The 18,968-nt window shown below is 44.5% G+C and overlaps 2 protein-coding genes across 2 annotated transcripts in view; both read left to right on the top strand.

Annotated features, from left to right (window-relative positions):
* The first annotated feature begins 645 nt into the window (after positions 1–645).
* On the top strand, positions 646–6,881 carry LOC108580163 (serine/arginine repetitive matrix protein 2-like). The gene is made up of 3 exons (XM_017943891.1): positions 646–660; positions 1,296–1,373; positions 6,570–6,881. The coding sequence occupies exons 1-3, from the start codon at positions 646–648 to the stop codon at positions 6,879–6,881; spliced, it is 405 nt and encodes a 134-aa protein (XP_017799380.1).
* The window catches only part of LOC108571951 (AF4/FMR2 family member 4), a 102,543-nt gene continuing 90,427 nt past the window's right edge, over positions 6,853–18,968 (top strand). Inside the window, exons 1-2 of the mRNA XM_017934148.1 lie at positions 6,853–7,054; positions 12,075–12,134. The gene's annotated coding sequence lies outside the window, so the exon portion shown is untranslated. The remainder of the gene's footprint in view (positions 7,055–12,074; positions 12,135–18,968) is intronic.

Below are 18,968 nucleotides of genomic sequence, written 5' to 3'. Positions count from 1 at the left end.
TGTCGCACGAGACTAAAATCCACACTTCTCTTTCTATTGCATTACATTCTGTTTACTCGCAACTAAGTAATAATCCTTTCCACGCGTTGAAATGCAACAGCTGAAGTTGCAGCAATCAAGGCTCCACTTTACCATCAGTTACGAAACAGCGAATCGAATTTTTCGCAAGTTAGACATTTTCTAAAATTTATCCTTTCCACGAACGAATAGGATCTTCACTCAGATAGTATCCAGACAGATAACTAATACGAGCCCGGTAGACGGTAATTAACAGTGGATCTAGCTGTATCAACATCCGAGGCTCATTCACCGCACACAAAGCGGATGCGACCTCTCGTCTCGATCGAATTTCCCCTGACGTAAGGAGCTTAACTCGGACGACCCGGTTTTTCCCGACCTTCGTCGAAGTAACGGGCCTCGTTCGTCGGTCTTTTGTGGCGACGCCACGCGTCGTGGAATTCTCTGCGCGTAAAAAGCTCGTGTTCCCATCGAGAAGCTATTTGCAAACGTCCACCGAGCACAGAGAGGAATCTTCTGCATCCACTTCGTCTATCCACTATCAGTCGTAAATAAGCTTCGAGCTCGATGAGAGAGTTTCTCTGTGTAACTTATACGCAGACGGTCCCAGAGAACGTACACACGATCATGGCTGTGCCACTCGTGAGTATACACAGAGTGTGCAGAGGAGATGCCTTCTGAGTAATCTCTATCCTGTTGAACTCCGGTCACGCTGAGGCAAAGGGAAGATTGATAACTCCTGGATAGATCCGAGAGCTTGGTCCAAACCTTGTGTAGCAAGAAAAGCACACACACACCGTGTATACTTGGACGATATTCCGTTTGTGGTTTCTTTCCTTCAACTTTTTGGCGCTCTTCTCAACCCCTTTCTCGGCCGTTTTTGGCAATCATTCGGAGAGATTCTTCGATACTTTTGCGTACATAGGGTAACGAACTCTGATAAACTATCTTCGGTATGCGTTCATACGGGATCAGAGTTTAGAGCCTGACTCTACTTGTTGATGGTAAAGAAGATTTAGTGAATTTTGGTAATCCGGGAAATTTCTTCGAATATTTCTGCTCGTTTTCTCTCGCAACGACGAAGAAGAGAGTGCGAGGAGTGGGTAGGATGGTTATTCTCTTTGGTCGACGGCTAGGTTCGATGAAAAGCCAACACTCGGCTGACAGTGTACGCTCTCGCGGCTGCTAATTTGGGCGCGGGCAACAAACCAAATTTTCTCGTGACGCGTCACGACGCGAGGTAAGCAATCTTTGGCTATGCTTTACACACGTACAAGAGTTATTCGTCGTCCGCCGCTTGCCAACTGCCGAGATTCTCAGCTCTCTCCTCTTCTCTCTTTCTCTCACCTCTCCACGTTGCTCACTTTGCTCCTATTTGCCTGCCGCATAAGGCGGCCGTTAAATAAAGTTTCACCCTTGCTGAACCTCTCTTTCCTCTCAGCTGTAGCAGACGACCGACTCGTCCGTTATTTTTTTCATCCTCCGGTCTTCTCCCAGAAGAAATCTACGGCGGTGTGTCCTTGATTAAAACTCATCGGACGTCTACTTGTTAATTCGTTCAGCCGTAACTTCTTACACTACGAACGATTTGTTTCCACCAGAGAGAGAGAGAGAGAGAGAGAGAAGTTTCTCCTTTAGTTTGAATGGAAAAGAAGGGAGAAAGAAGGAGTGTTGGTTGGAAAGAAAATTCGTAGACAGCGGAAACTTTTGGAACGAGCAACGACAGATGTCCCTGCTTATTCGCAATTTACGTTCCGCTCGGCTCGCAGAACAAATCTCGAAAATGGATCGTCCGAGGGATACACAGAGAGAGAGAGAGAAAGTCCCGCGTGCCCGTAAGTGGATGAAAGCGGTGCACAGCCCGCCCCGTGAATCGCTTTTATCCATTCACAGTTGGAATTTGCACGATCCTGCGTGTGTAGGCGTGTGCGTGGTGGTTGGTTTATGCCCCTGTGTGTCTGAACGGATATATTCTCACGCGAGAAATCTCTACGTGCTCGTTTTCCCAGCTTTGCCTATTTTTATGCGTCTATACCGGTTCAATCGACCTGTTAATCTGTCTCTGATTTAAGAATCTTTGGTTTCGAAACTGTGAAAAATCAGGATTTATGCGTTTTTTACCGTGACGTCCCGGTTTTGCCTGAATTTTGAGAAACTGAGGGCTGAAATCCGGGTGACACTTAGATCGGAGCAATTGACCCTTTCGCTGCGGGTTAGTAGACGATAGATATTTAACCCTTTGCAATCGAGTGGCGACTGAGAAGCGACATTGTTTGTCACTTGGTAAATAATGAATCAAGACAGAGAGCAGATATATGGGCCTCCGTGAATTTGTTCACCGTAGCGAAATAACGAATGCGCTGGATATTGAAATAAAATCGCATAGTTTATTTCTACGTTAGTTTGAAAAAATTTCGAAGAATATCCGATTTGCAACCTTTCCTATAGCAAAATCGCAGCCGTAAAATCTGTACTTTCGAAAAATATTCGAAAGTTTAAATCCCAGGATTCGTCGTCTCTAAATTTCTTTCAGCAAATTAAGGTGGAAGCGCGTAAAGGACAGACATGGAGGACTGAAAATTTTCAAAGCGCCCATAGGCGCCAACAGCAGTGAAAGGGTTAACGATCGACGTTGCGTAGAAAAGAAACTTTATCAAAACTGACGTGCGGATGACGATACAGAGAGTGGCTGGGGGATGGAAAGATGGGGCTGTTTAAGGGTTTGAGGAAGATGAACTTTGGATTATCACTGTGTAGGAGAGTTGAAAGGTTAAGAGCCCAGTGTGAATAATGGTGAAAATTGGGGGGACAAGTTCTGGATACAGATAAGCCTAAAACTGGCAAAGAGAATATTAGAGGGTGTAACACTACGATAGGGGGATGATTAGCAAATTCTTCAATATTCGAAAACGAAGGAAAGTTCGTTACGAGATCGTGGAAGGATGGTAGGAGAGAGAAAGACAGTATTGGTTAGCCGAGAGGCTGCGATTGCGGGAATTTGCGTCACGGCGCGTCGTTTCTTGTTAACGACGAGCGATGCTCGCGTTACGACCGCGTATATTTCACCGTTTTACGACGTTTTCGGCGATGGTTTTACGGCTCGGCCCGCGTGCACGCGCGGCGGTGGTCGCTCGAAGGTGAAACACTCGCCGCGATTAGAGAGTCGTGAAAAAGAGACGACGAGCTCTTCAACCGGTAGTCAAAGAGATACATAGTTATCTAGAAAGTTCGAGAAAGATGTGCTTATAAGAGAAGCAAAGCTGGAGCGTAAGAGAGAGAAGAACGAGGAGGAGACACGATTGAGCGTAGGTCTTGTGTGTGGTAGGGGGAAGTCCCTGACCTGGTCACCTAAGCGTTCCTCTCTTTTCTTTCCATCGCGAGTTTCCCTCGCAACTTCTTGCGGCCATGCGTTTATGTCATCTCCGGCCTGGGATCCCTCTCTAACGCGTAATTAGCCAGATACTGAGAGCATTCTCTCCGCTCGTGAGACCCTTTTCGTACGTGATTCGAGGAGAAAAAAAATGTTGGCCAACTGTCGTCGAGATTGGATCTAGACTGGGGTAATCGAAAGGCTCGTCAATCAGATCACGATAAACCCTATAATCCGGCGTTCTCTTTTTGATCGTGTTTTCGAGAGTGAATTCGCTGAGGGGATCATGGCAGAGATTCGTTCATAAACATAGGTTTGTCTAATTAAATTTTTGCCTCTGTGGAATTTTTATTATAATTGTGATACAATATAACACTGACTTTGAAGAATATGATGAAAACGGGGTGCTCTTGTGAACACTTTCTTTCTTGCATTGCCAAACGTTGACAATTTTTCATCGCTTCATTAGGTCATACTTATCGACCCTCCTCTTCTTTCGCTTATTTCTACAAGATTCACAGACGAGAAAGTTGTGGTTGCAGCTCGAATCAAATTTGACTAATTAAAATTTCGCCTCTGTAGAATTTTTATTGTAATTGTGCTACAATATTACACTGACTTTGAAGAATAAGACGAAAACGGTGCTTTTGTGAACGTTGACAATCCTTCATCGCTTCATCAGGTCATATTTATCGATCCTCCTCTTCTTTCACTCTCCTCCCTTCTTTCCTCTCTGCAAGATTTGTCGAAGAGGAAGCTGTGGTAGCAGCACGAATAAAATTTGTCTAATTAAAATTTCGTTTCCGCGAGATTATTATAATAATTAGGGCACAAGATAACGCAGAGTTTGAAGAACGAGACGAAGACTGTTTTCCTGTGGTCAGTTTCTTCGTTGCATTTTCAAACATTCTCAATCCGTCATGCTTATCGATCCTCCTCTTCTTTCACTGATCTCTACAAAATTTGTCGAAGAGGAGACTTCGATAGCAGCTCGAATGAAATTTGTCTAATTAAAATTTTTTCTCTATGCAATTATCACTACAATTGTACTAAGATATAGCACAGACTTGGAAGAACAAGACAAAAACACTCATTCTCAATCCGGCATACTTACCGATTCTCATCTCTACAAGATTCGCCGACAAGGAAACTTCGATAGCAGCTAAAGTTTCTCCTCTGTGGAATTATCACTACAATTATACTAAGATATAACACAGACAAAAACATTTTCTTTGTTACATCGTCAGACATTCTCGATCCTTCACCGCTTCATCAGGTCATCCTTATCGATCCTCCTCTTCATTTCCCCATCTCTACAAAATTCGTCGACAAGAAAACCTCGATAGCAGCTCGAATAAAATTTGTCTAATTAAAATTTCTTCTCTATCAAATTATCACTACAATTATGTAGTATCGGGGCCTCCATACCCAAACAGGAAACCTCGAAGGGAGAATAGAGAGGGAGTGGTTGGCGTAGCGCGCAAAGCCTCGGCTTGCTAAGCCAAAGGTCCCGGGTTCGATTCCCGTTGGGTCTCTCAGTATTCTTCCGTCGATGCCTACAGTTATACTAAGATATAACACAGACGAAAACACTTTCTTTGTTGCATCGTCAAACATTCTCAATCCGGCATACTTACCGATTCCCCTCCCTTTCCGCTCATTTCTACAAGATTCGTCGACAATAAAACTTCGATAAAACTCCTCTACCAAATTATCGCTACAATTATACTAAAATATAAGACAAAAACACTTTGTTTGTTACATCGTCAAACATTCCCAAACCTTCACCGCTCCATCAGGTCATTCTTATCGATCCTCCTCCTCTTCCGCTCGAGATTCGCCGACGGGGAGGAGGTGTAGCTGTGGTAGCTACCACTAGCAGAAGCACCACCAGGCAGCACCTCGAATTAATGATTTTCTTCGAAAATTGCACTTGCCAGGGCATCACGGCGATGCACATCGGGTGCTCGTTAAAGAACCGGCTGGTGGCATTCGCCGGCACGGTCAGAAAAAGGGTGCCGGTGTGAACAAGTGTACGTGATTTATAGCGCGCTCATTAATCACGTTAAGTTTCCTCGGGCCCTCTCTCCGCCTCCTTATTAAACCACGATTTGATCTCATTGTCCCTAAAGACAAAGGCGTAGAGATAGACGTAGAGGCAGGCCGGCAGGGAGTCGGAGAGATAGAGCGAGGCGAACAGGAGGGATCATAAACGCGCACACGAGCTGTCTGTCTGTTGTATTGTGTACAGGCTACGTAACAATGTAACCGGTGCGCGCACCGCTCGAACACGAATTTCTCCTCGCGGCGGCGGCTGCACCGTCGTAAACTTGCCAGCCACTGTTACGCCGCATTAATTATTATTGCTCGTATATACCGGCTTTCGTACGCATGCTTCTTCGCGAAGAAACGGGGAAACGGATCAATTTTATAGACGTTTATCCCGATCGTAAAAACCTGTTTCTTATCTTCTTTGATCTTTTACGAGAGCCCGCGTGATCCTTCAATCTCTCGCGTATTATATTTAAGTGTCATCAAGCGAGCGAATTGCTGGCGAATCGACGGCTAAGATTGGTGGAAAGATTTTTGGAAAAATTGATAGACAATCCTGCGCTTCTAGGAAAATTGGATAATATCGTGCGATTAAAATTTCTTTCTAGTCGATCCTTTACGAGATCGCGAAGGTGATCCTCCGATCTGTCGCTAATTACGTTTAAGTATTAAACGAATCGCAGTTGAGAAAACGTTTCAAATTGGTAGACAGATTTCTAGAAAAATTGGTAAATAACTTTGTGCAGGGAGAGCATGAATAATGCAAAATGGAGCGGTGCACGAGATATCATTCCGTCGCGCACGATACTTGAGAAACTGGTCGATCTTCCGCAAAATTGATCTTAACGATCTTAACTATCGCCAGCCTAACGCAAAGCATCTAAAAAAAAAAACGTCAAAAATTCCCAAAAATGATTTCTCCGAAAGTAGATAAATAACCCTGCGCAAGCGGCATGAATAATGCAAAAACCCAACGCTACACGCGAATGAAATATCATTCCGTTGTGAATTGCAAATAACCATCGGATCGTTGCAACATGTTTTTCTCCATTTTGACAATACATCTTCATTCTATCGTCCCGGAAAATAAAATCGATCCCCCGAATAATCGACATTCGTATGATTCCAGGTGAACCCAGACGCCCGGGACAGCACGACGCAGCAGATCCAATCGAAACTAGGCAACTATTCTCTAGTGAAGCATCTCCTGGACGAGCCTAAGCGTCTGATCGGCATCGAGGGTGTACCGCCGAGTCCAGCCCCGTCCCCGTCACCCTCGTCCCTTAGAACGAGTTCCAGTTCAGTCGGCTCGAATTCCAGGAGCTCGCCCTCCACCCAAGAATTCAAGAAACCCGGAGGGCCGAGGTCGAGCGGCGGCACGTCCTCGTCGTCGTCCTCCGCGTCCTCGTCGTCCGCGGTGGCTACCCTGGCCAACCGGTGAAGCACGGAGGTAACAGCAACGATCATCGAAGCCACGGTTTATTACCGGCCAAAGGACCACCCCCGAATTCACCGGGGAACGGCACGCTCGTTGGCAATTCGAATATCGGGAATTCCAGCGGCAGCAGGCTTCACTGTGCCAGCAGCAGACTGTCCAGGTTACCTCTCGATAACGTGAGTATCGATTTCCATTGTTTCGTGGCCAACGCCGCCGCCACCGCCGCTTCCTCCGCCTCTGATCGTTTCTACCCCAAACCCTCTCTCCACTCTTCGCCACACACACCACTGTCCTTCCGCTTCGTTCTTGTTTACACGGGTAAAATGTGTATCGCGCAGACGATGTCACCGGTGTCGTCTCTGATTCTCTCCTCTTCCTACTTCTCGTCGTTGTCGGCCCGATGCCAACGTCCACCACCCCCGCGCTGTGTAATGGGTTTATTAGCGTTTACGGATACCGCGTTTTCTTTTACCCGGACTTTTCTACGTTATTAAACGGCCGAGGGGAGAGTGCAAGGGTGGCTAAATCGGGGATCTTGTTGATGCACTTGTTGCTGCTGATTAGACCTCGCTGGATTTCTTAGCCGAGTTACTAAACGGCTTAAGAGGGTTCACGTTTTTGGGGAATTGCCGCGGAGGAAGTATTTCAGATACGTTTCACGGGGATGGAAGTTTATTATGTTCTTAAAGCTAACGACCGGTGAAAGTATCGTTTCGAAGGTTCTTTTCGGAATTGGGCGATGAGAAAACCACCCCTTTAACTTCTGTCATGAGAACGACAAAATATCGTACGATTCTTTGACGCAGTTCTACGTCGTTTTAAAATTTCCAGCTGATCTGCGTGGATGTAGTTCTACGTCAGTTTAAAGTCTACAGCTAGTTACCTTCGAGATAATTCTACGTCGTTTTCTAAACTATAGCTGGTTACCTCCGGCGTAGTTCTACGTCATTTTATATTTACAGCAAAAATTACACCCGTTTTATAATTATCAGGACCTTTTTAGTTGGTTCCTGGAGTCTGAACTGAATTCAAAAATAAAAGGAAATTAAATTAGTCAGAAATCGTTAAATCTCATTTTCTCTCCAATTTTAATTCCGGAATCCCGTTGCATTTTGTTATAGGTATTTTTAAATTGCTCGCTGCATCCGGCTAAGGCTCTTTCCAATCCGATGCTCACAGTTTACCAATCTATTTTCGCACTTCAAAAATAAAACGAAACAGTTGATTTTCAATCGTACGTATCCTTATTTTCACGTGAACATTGAGCAACAACTGCTTCCTCCAGTACTTACACACTTTTTCCCTCAATCGTGCCACAGCGAAAGAGTTCGCTTCTCGAAAAGAAAAATCGCCCAACGTACTTACCAAAAAAGCCACTTAAAACCTAGTACTACACCTTTCAAAGCAACGTTAGCCGCTCCAGCCTCGTTCACAATTCTCTAATCCAGCTTGGAAACCCTAAACTACCATCCACTTCCGCGAACTTTCATCCCCCTCGGAGAACCACAACAGAGATACTAAGGGAAGATCCAATCAGCGGATAAAATTACCCGAACTTTTCCAAAGATACTTTCGCCGCTGTGGTGCTAGCTTCTTCCTCGGATCGATCCTCCCGGGGAAAAGATCAAGCGTTTCCCTGTATTAATCGACAAGTGACAATAAAGAGGTTATTACCGCCTCTCGCGCTCACATCCGGCCCCCCGCGACGAGCCGCCTCCGGCCTCGGTATTCGATGAAAGCATCGTGGCGACAGGTTCGTTGACAGGAAACGAATTGCTTTTCAATGGAAATCCCGCTCGAGGACTACTACACGTGATAAGGGCTGCGCAGACGGGGGAGGGGAATAGGAGAGAGGAAACGGGAAGAAGGGGCGAGTTTGGTCGAGCCCTATTACGCGTGACTCCTCGAGGTGCAAATTTCATTGAGATTGACTATCGATCGAGTCCTCTTCGCATTCGGTTTGTACCGTGTCTGTCTATCTCTCTTTCCCCTCTCTACGCTCTAGAGCTCGTCGAGGGCGTAGCTCTCCTACCGGTGTACTTATACAATTAGGGTTGGCTGGAGAAACGCCGACATCCACTCTTACCCCTGCCCCCATAGTCGGGAAAATTCATTCCCCTACCGGCTCTTTCTTCCTTCTTTTATCTTTTTCCACACTCTCGATCCTCCCTACTTGTTCGTCGCTCGATTGTTCGGAGTTTTTATCTAGGAAATTAGCCGTTTCGGTGGCACCGGGTATCGTGGAAATCTGACCGAAAGATGCTGTCGCGATTCTTTCGGTTCACGTGGAAAAATTGCAAAGATTTTGTTTTTCATATTTTTGCTGAATACGAGTCGTTCGGGAGTAAGACGGAACAATGTGCGGGATTTTTGTTGAATTTTTTGTGAAAAAATGGACGGATTACAAGAAATGCACTTGTCGACGTCAAAATTGGCACTGAAACGGTCAGTAGGAGAATGCGAAACCGAGGAAATCTTTGTAGCGGAGCGTACGCTAAAACAGTATGTAAAGACTGAGGTGCGTGATTCCTCCTGATGCCATCAGTTGATTGGGTAACAGGTCATGGATGGCGCTGGGAGGATTATTGGGCGCCAAAAGCGAGGCTCGATTGTCATTTCTTTCCTCCGATGGGCAGATTGTCTTGCTCGGCGTCGATGGAGAGAAAGACGACACGCGCTCGCGTTGTGTAAATTGTGAAAAATAAAGTGCTTCACCCAGATTGTAACCCTTGCGTTATATCTTGGTGATTGTTTTCTTTCAGTTAATGTGGAAAAATGACAAAAATTTGGTCTTCGACATTTTCACTGAACACGACTCGTTCGGAAACACGAAACAATTTATCTACAGGATTACAAGAAATACAATAAAATTTCGTCAAAACTGGCACTGAATCGCTCGCGTTGTATAAATTGTGAAAAATAAAGTGCTTCACCCAGATTGTAACCCTTGCGTTATATCTTGGTGATTGTTTTCTTTCAATTAATGTGGAAAAATGACAAAAATTTGGTCTTCGACATTTTCACTGAACACGACTCGTTCGGAAACACGAAACAAAGGCGAAATTGATTATCTACAGGATTACAAGAAATACAATAAAATTTCGTCAAAACTGGCACTGAACCGGCCAATAGAAGAATTAAGTACAAAACCGAGGAAATCCTAGCGATTGTTTCTTGCACGAAGAAATGGTCAACTCTCTTCAAATTACTTCTTTCGTGAGAAGAGAAGAACGTTCTTCTCGTTTCTACGTAAGTTTCACTTGCGGGAACCGTTGACGTGCTAACGATACACAATCGGGGATGATTCGTCGGACGAAGTTTCCTCCCCTCCCGGAATTTTTCGTCTCCTTGGTTTTCCGCGGATGTCCTCGGGGCAGCAGCCGTCAGAGGCTTCGGTCCTCTTGCTTCCCCAGTTTTCTCTTCCCCTCCTGGTCTTTTTTAGCCTTCCAGGTCCACGCGTTTTCCCCATTGTCCCCGGGTTTTTCTCCCGGGTGATGACTACTCGACGTGTTCCACTCTGTAATGGGTGTGCGCGGCCGCTCTTTTCAGCGCCTCTCTTCCTCGAGAGAGTGTTGATTAATGATCGCTCGAGAGCTCGTGATAAATCGCGGAAAGGACTACGCGAGAGTTTCGCCGCGGCGACGTCGTCGAATCGGAATCGTTTTAATTAAGAGCCGCGGCCGCGGTACGTGCCACCGTCCGACTACGGTTATCGTCGTTTAATTCCATCGACTCTGGCCTAGTTGGCAGACACACGGTATCGCGGGATCGTGTGGAGCGGGAAGAAAATTTGTCTAGCTTGCTTGTGCTCCTCGAGTTTCCTCCTCTTGCACGCTCCTTTTTTTTTCTTTCTTTCAGGAGTTACGTTTATTTGGGTAGGTTGAGAGAATGTTTACGTGAGATGGACGTGGAGTGAGAAGACATCTTTCGACTGGAGTAGCTTTAAATTCAATTTATGTAGATATTTTTGTGAAATGAAAAATTTTTACTCCATTCAGATACATGTAACTCCTCTTGAAGCATTTTAACGCGTTCAGGACGGTAGGGAAATTCATGAAATGGTCGCTATTGCTGGTGTTTATTATCATTAATACCTAATTTTTCAGTTTTTAATCACGTGCTTTTTTTTATAGAATATTATACAATAACGAGGTGATTCTCGATGGGTCACACCGTCTATTCAGTCTTTTTTATCATTTATGCTGGAATGACCCATCGGTGAGTCACTTTGGCAAATAAAAATATCACTCGGTGACCCACTGTGATTCACGTCTATTCAAACCTTTTTATCATTCATGGCGGAATAACCCATAGATGGGTCATGTTAGCAAATAAAGATATCATTCGATGACCCATGGTGGGTCACACTCTCTATTTAATTTTGCCATCAATGCTGAAATGCCCCTGTAATGGTTCACGTGGACAAATAAAAGCATCCCTCGATGACCCATAGTGGGTCACACACTGTCTTTAATTTTACCATCCATGCTGAAATTCCCCAACGATAGGTCACGTTAACCCTTTGACCTGCAACAACGTGTCAGACTCGTGGCAGAGATTCTGGTCAAGATGTGACAAAAATAAGTATATTAGTGAGAAAAATTCATCGTAATCTTAACTTTCGTTTTAATTTGTAAGATCAGGGATTCCTAAACGTAATTAATCTGTAATAGATTAGCTTTCTTTACTGGCAGAGATTCTGGTCAAGATGTGACAAAAATAAGTATATTAGTGAGAAAAATTCATCGTAATCCTAACTTTCGTTTTAATTTGCAAGATCAGGGATTCCTAAACGTAATTAATCTGTAATAGATTAGCTTTTCTTACCTGATGCGGTACTGAAACAGTAAAATGGCTGACGCTTATATGCATTGTCAGAAAAGAAATCATAGGTTATGAAACAGTAAAATGGCTGACGCTTATATGCATTGTCAGAAAAGAAATCATAGGTTAAGGGGTTGACAAATAAAAACATCCCTCGATGGCCCATAGTTGCTCACACCCCCTGTTTAATTTTGTTATCCACACTGAAATGCCCCAAAGATGGGTCACGTTAGTAAATAAAAACATCACTCGGTGACCCACCATCACTTCAACAAATAAACCATCACTCAACCACTCACCTGTAGATAAAACCGGCGCGAAACTCCCCTCGAATTCGCCGAAACGTACTAAAAATCCGTCTCACTGTTGCAGGGAGCAAACACGAGGCCAGGTCCCACCGAGAACTCGGCCGATGTGGAGAACATTCTAAAGGTAAGCTGTCTACAAATCACAATTACCCTTATCAACGCTCGCACCCCTTCCTCTTAAGAATTCTCCAAGTAACCGCGCCGGCGGAAGCCGAATTTTATGGCGTTCCTAGTAGTCCTTGTACACGTTGAACATAGGAAACGTCGAACTTCGCCTTGAGCTAGGCGGTCGTTGGAAGTTGGGCTAGGTCGATAAGCCAATTTTCTCGCCGATACAAACGCTATCTCTCTCCCGCGGTCATATCGTGGCTGTCGTTCAACCGAATCGACCCACCGTTTTGGTCTGGCTGTATCGGCTTTCGTCACCGCTAGCCTGGCGCACAATTTTCGCACCCTACAGGCACGGAAACTTTGTCGCCGCTCGTTAACGGAACCCAACGACGCTGTCGAATCTTTTCTTCTATCGTCTCTCTGTCGTTGAATCACCCTACGTGTGCAACTCGCGTATACACTCGATCGAAATCTGACGAAGACGAAGACGACGAGTAAAAGGAAGAAAGAAAACGATTCGTTACGTCGTCCGAGGCGATTTATAAAACGACTTCTATTTATAGGAACGTATCCTTGAAACGTCTGTTCGATTCGTGCTATTTCGAGCTCGTAAATCCCACGGACACGGCCGTCAAACTAATCGAAAGTTTAGCCAGAGGATCGATGATTGGTCGGGAGACTGGCTGTAAAGTCGTTCACTTTCCTTATTCAACGGTTATCCTTGGAACACGGTGCAAACTTTTCTTTCAACTTCGATACAGCAATTTTTTTTGGGGGGGGATAAATTCACCGGTTATTATCCAGTGGATAAACAAGCGTTTCACAGAGACGAAAATTGGAGGTAGAAGGTTGGCAGCATAGAACAAGCATTACATGTTAATCCTTTGTGAGAGAGAGAGCGAGTACACGAGTCACGTGCCGTCATGATTACCGGCAATCTGCATCGGCGCGCAATCGTGTTTCCGTCTAAATCAACACCGCAAAGCGAGGCAATTCCTGGCGATCTCTCCGTTCATTCTCTTAGTCGACGACGCTTCGTTGGTCATCGAGAGAACTTGCTCTTGTCCCTTGTGACTCCCTTATCGATCCGACGTGTCATTCACGGCACCAAGTGAATATTTTACTTCCCCGGGGTGAATTTATTTATAGGAGAGCTCTCGGTGGCCGGATATCCGAGTACTCGGAATACTCGTAATCCAAATTTAGTGTCGAAATTCGAATTTGAGGATTGGAGTATCTAGATTTTCTTTCCTAATTACTCCAATATGAAGTTTTCTTCTCTGGATTTGTAATAGATTAAAGAAAGCAAGTTTAGGTGAAGGATTAAAATTAAAGAATGTGAAAATTGGTAGATATGGGAGATTTTTCGAGACTGATAAATTCGAGTTTGAGTACTCGAGTATCCGGACCTGTATCGGAGTATTCGAGTGCCTGGATTCGAATTTTCTTGAATTACTCAAATACGAAATTTGTTTTCTTTGGGCTTAGGTTAAAGGAAGCAAGTTTAGGTGAAGGATTAAAATTAAAGAATGTGAAAATTGGTGGATATTGGAGATTGTTCGAGACTGATAAATTCGAATTTGAGTACTCGAGTATCCGGACCTGTATCGGAGTATTCGAGTGCATGGATTCGAATTTTCTTGAATTACTCAAATACGAAATTTGTTTTCTTTGGGCTTAGGTCAAAGGAAGCAAGTTTAGGTGAAGGATTAAAATTAAAGAATGTGAAAATTGGTAGATATGGGAGATTGTTCGAGACTGATAAATTCGAGTGTCCAGATTGTTTTTATTAATTACTCAAATATTGTCGTGTCCTCAATTCAAAGGAAGCAAGTTTAGGTGAAGGATTAAAATTAAAGAATGTGAAAATTGGTAGATATGGGATATTGTTCGAGATTGATAAATTCGAGTGTCCAGATTGTTTTTATTAATTACTCAAATATTGTCGTGTCCTCAACACGAACCACGCGACCGATCACCCCCACCGTTGACTTGCATCGGAGAGAAGCAGAGCGTGTACGGAGTGTACATATTAAAAAACACCGAACAACGTAGTTTAACCTAAAACTAAACAACCAATAGGGAAACATCCATCGTGATATCTTCCAACCGAGAAATAAGATCACGGTAACAAACAAATATGAAGCTTTCTTCTCTGGATTTGTAATAGATTAAAGGAGGCAAGTTTGGGTAAAGGGTTATGATTAAGGAATAGGAAAATTAGTAAGTATGTGAGACTCTTCGACACTGACATTTAGAATCCGACAGACTCGAGTACCGTAAATACTCGTCGCAATCCAAATTTAGTGTCGAAATTCGCGTTTAAATGCACGAATATTCAGACTTGTATTCGAATACTCGAGCGTCCAGATTTTCTTAGTTAATTTCTCAAATATGAAGCTTTCTTCTCTAGATTTCCAATGGATCAAAGAAAGTCTTTAAAATTAAAGACTGCGGAAATCCAAATCACTCGAATGCTCGATAATTCAAGGCTTCCACGTTCCGCAGCATAACCACCTACACCTTCGAATGTAGCCCGTGTCCTTACAGAAAATTATTCCTCCGAAACCCTCCTCCTCCAGAAGCAAACTCCCTCAAAATTGCCATAAAACGTCGCTCACGTCTCACCGCCAAAATTGCCAAAGCATTTGAAACTTCTCACGAAAAGACCCAAGGTTCGTCACAGAAATAAGTGCAACGCGGTCCCGAAACAATTTGTCGCGTGTGTTCATTTCGCGGACTCGATTCCACCGGGCAGAGAGCCGATACGCGTTTGCAATCGGGCTGATAAACTGTCGGGTGACCCAGTTCTATTCGTGAATAGAGAATAATGATGGCGCGGGAATAGATGGCCCTCTCGTGGGAGTCTGCAGGAGAGAATCCGATCTTCCGACTCTCTGTCTCTCTGTACGAAACGTAGACGTCGAACGAGAAATATATCCCCGGACAGGGAAGAGGAAGAAGAAAAGGGGTGGACTGGCGTAACACACGCCCATTCTCGTTCGAATTTGATCGGATGATCGGTCCGCGTAACGAGATTTTCTGGGTATAATGTTCTCTGGTTGCCGGGACAGAGGCAGAGGGTGAGAGAGAGAGAGAGATCGGTAAAAGCCGATCCAGGGCTCGAGTGTTAATTTATGGACACGGCTTAACAGCGATTATCAGCGAATTGATATCATTATGGAGCTGCAATATTGTGACACGCTTGATCGAGTATCGAGATACGGTGCCAGGCAATGGATGTCCCTTGTATGCGTGCGTGTGAACGTCGATCGGTGACGATTAACAGCGGCGGTCGATAGCCGTTTATGGGCGGTAACCGTTTTCCCTTTCGGTTGAGATATCGCTTCATTTTCTTTCGTTACGCCCCTCTTACGTGCCTTTTAAATATTCCACTCTTCGCCGGACGATATACACGCGCACACGTGCACCTTCTACGAAGGGTAGGAAAACTTTTCAGCTCGCGGTATCCGTTCTATGATTCATGAAGAAGTCATTCGGTGAACTGGTAGAGGACTATTATCGGGGGTACATTTATCGGGTTATAAGTACGAGAGTAATGCGAGCGGTGTTATATTGTGCTCTGGCTGGCGCGTTTTTAACACGTTCTGTATGGATAATGTCAATCGTACCGCATGGGTGACTTCTTTTTTTTCTTTTCGCGGTTTGTAGGGATCAGGCGACTTTTTTTCTTTTATGAAACTTTGATGCGCACTGCTGTCGCATTGGGACACGCGTTGGGTTTGTGCAGGAAGTATTACGGGATTTAAATAACTTTTTTTCGGCGAAGTTGGGATTTCGTTTGTTACGCTAATTGGACATTTTAAATTGATCGATAGAGTTGTTACTATTCGCGTTGAATATTTCCAAATAGTGGTAGAATGGTCTACTTTTAGCGTATCGGCGTTGCGAGGCAAATGTGACACCTGATGCACTTATCGAGAAAATGTCAATTTAGGAAAGGAAGTGCAGTGTTACGAATCGCGATATGATTGTTGCGAAACCGATAATTGTCCCTATTTTTGAGTCAGAGCATTTAAGGAATCTACTCGGGATAGGGGACGAGGGTAGTGCTCGGAAGATAGATTATTAACGCACAACAGTTTGCTGTTAAAACTATGTATTTGTGAATGGACGTGAACAGAGCGCGAAATGTCTAGGCTTACTGATAGGAAAATTGTGTGTCGTCTCGTGTGGTGTTCGCTATTTTATAAACTACGTGAGTGTTGTGAAGCTGTCGTAGGTGGTGGAAGTGTGTGGTGATTGGGGTGTGTCTGATGGTGGTGCGAAAGTGGGGAATTGTTCTTACATTTGTTATATTACTTGTCTGAAATTGGTGACGTCGAAGGTCTGTTTTATTGCTTAGGGCATGTGGTGTCCAGGTGTGAGAGTCGTCGAATTTTCGGTGTAATAAAGTAAAACGTACTCGTCGGTACGGCCGAACAACCCAAGCGGCGTCTGTTACGCGTGTGACAGCAGCGAAAGAATTGAAGATTTCAGAACGTATCCGCGAGGTGTGAATTATCTAGTAGTTATTAAGCTGGCGATGTATCAGCAGTAAAACTGAAAGTAACTGTAGGAAAAAAGTGAATTATCGAGTTGGGTATAAAGCTTCGAATTTGATAAACGGAATTGGAATTTCATCGAATTCGGTGAAATGAATTGAAATGAATCGAATTACACTGCAGTTTTGCGTTGCGCGATTAAACTTCCGGGCTCGTTATATCACTAGATCCCAAACGGAATTATTTTTCTTTTCTAACGACCGTGGGTCAAAAACGACCCAGTGCTATGTGTAACAATTCTCATTATCAGCAGTGAACATAAAATTGATAAGAGCAAAAGTTAAATGGGTCAAAATAGACCCGAAGACCTCACTAGGATTAACCCTGTGAACTCCTTTGCCCAGTGTGACTCGACATCAATTTTATTCACAGGTACTCGTACGAATGAAATAATTTTTAAATTGCCAGTTTAAATATGTATCGTTCTTTTTTAATGCTATTTTCAATATAATTAGTAAAAACAAGCTGTTTATATTAGTTCCTACCAACCAGATGTCTTTTGAAGTGCATTTAAAAAAAAAATACGAGTTATTGAAAAGAAAATTGAAAAAAAAAAAAAGAAGAATTAGGAGTTCAAGGGTTAATACGTATGAATGGAAGTGTACGTGGTTAACACGTTGACTGCCACGTTCACAAGAAAATTTTCATTATTCCAAGCATAGTATTATACTATTTTTTGTTAAATGCAAAATAATGTCTACTTGGCTACGACGTTAAAAATGTTTAGTCGGCGATATTCATTTTATTTGAATTACTCCAAACACTCGAGGCCATCGTGGAAACAATCTCCGGTCACAGCTGACCAACGTGGCAGTCATCGTGTTGACCAGTGCCCAGTCGCTCACATTTCATCTCACACTTTCATCCTAAACCACACACTCACCGATAGCGGTAACGAGTTACAATCCCCGAGCTCATTAACGAACTTCTTAATTCACGCCTGACAAACCCAGAATTATCCTCGATATTTCACCAAAGGAATCATTAAGCTTTTCCACGAGGCACGTATACCGATCAATTACCATCCCAACTTCCCCGCCGCTTCCCTATTCATAAGTGTAAACATTTCCCGTGGAATCTCGTTACGTTTACTCCTACCGATTCTCTCCTAACACACGTACGCACACAGCGAGAGAAAGATAGAGAATGAAAGGACAGATACCGCATAGAGAAAATGAAGTATATACTGGACGATTCTGTCCGCAGAAACGGCGAGCATCCGTTCCCTTCGTCTCTGACTGTGTTCCGTGAGTAGCACGTAGAGTGGACGTTACCGTTCTCCAGGCTTTTCCACTTTCAACGGGCGAATTTATGACGATACCACTGGCCAGTCGTCCGCCGTAGCTTCGCCTCGTTCTCTATCCTATTCCCTCCTCCCCTCCTCTCTCCTTTTGCCTGGGTCGCATCCTCTCCTTCCTGTGCGCAAGCTAGCCAGCCCGTTTGGTATAGAAGCACCGTCGAGGCCCATGAATTATTCTCACGGCTCTGCCCGTGGGAAAATACGAGAGTTGCGCCAGTAGGCATCGTAAATGCGGCTGCTAATTGCGCTCGCCGACGACGACCACCGCTCTAGCGCGGCTCCTGAATATCGCGTTCTTTCGCCACCGTTATCGTCCCTTCACCCCCTATTTCGTTCGCTCTTCTTCCTTTCTGTCTCTACGTCTGCGCGCCTGGGTATTCGTCGATTAATCGAGAGATTTTCAGCTTCCATTACGGAAGAACTGGCTGGCCAGCTAGAGCTCTAGCTGGTTGGCCCGCGGGGATATTTAGGAAGCAAACTCTTGCCGGATCGCCGTTTGCCGCAGGATCCTCGCGTTCCGAGCTTTTTCCCGAGCTTAAATTCGATTCCCGTGTAGCCCCTATAAATCGCAGCTAATCCAGTTTTCGGCCAGCCAGGCTACGGTTCACCAACGGTAGCAGAGCCTCTACATCCAACGTTTCGATCGTCTCTCTCTCCTCCTACTACTACCTTTTCTCCTCCCTCTTTCTTTCGTTTTCCTTTCAACCCTCTCTCTGTGCAGCCACGGTTCTCGATCACCATACCTTGGCGAAACGGTTACACCGAGACGCCAGGAGACAATTAGACCGAGTTAATAAGGTCAACTCCGTAGGTTGATCGAGTTAACTGGCGACCAAAGCTACTAAACCACTCTCTCGACTCATTCTCTCTCTTTCTGCTCGGGCGTCCTATCCTCCAGCGGAGATTTCCGAGTTTTATACACTCGGTGGCGAGCGTGTGCTACACTCTGCCTCGCTTCAGCCGAAAAGGGGAGGGTTTGGAC

This window comes from Habropoda laboriosa, unplaced genomic scaffold (genome assembly GCF_001263275.1).
Source record: "Habropoda laboriosa isolate 0110345459 unplaced genomic scaffold, ASM126327v1 scaffold10, whole genome shotgun sequence".
Taxonomy (NCBI): domain Eukaryota; kingdom Metazoa; phylum Arthropoda; class Insecta; order Hymenoptera; family Apidae; genus Habropoda; species Habropoda laboriosa.
This window is presented reverse-complemented; position numbering and strand designations above follow the sequence as displayed.

What these genes read in the sequence shown, in the direction of transcription:
- LOC108580163 (XM_017943891.1), top strand. An exon ending in TCTTTCTCTCACCTCTCCAC is followed by an intron (nt 1,374 to 6,569) that starts GTTGCTCACTTT and finishes GTATGATTCCAG; the next exon opens with GTGAACCCAGACGCCCGGGA.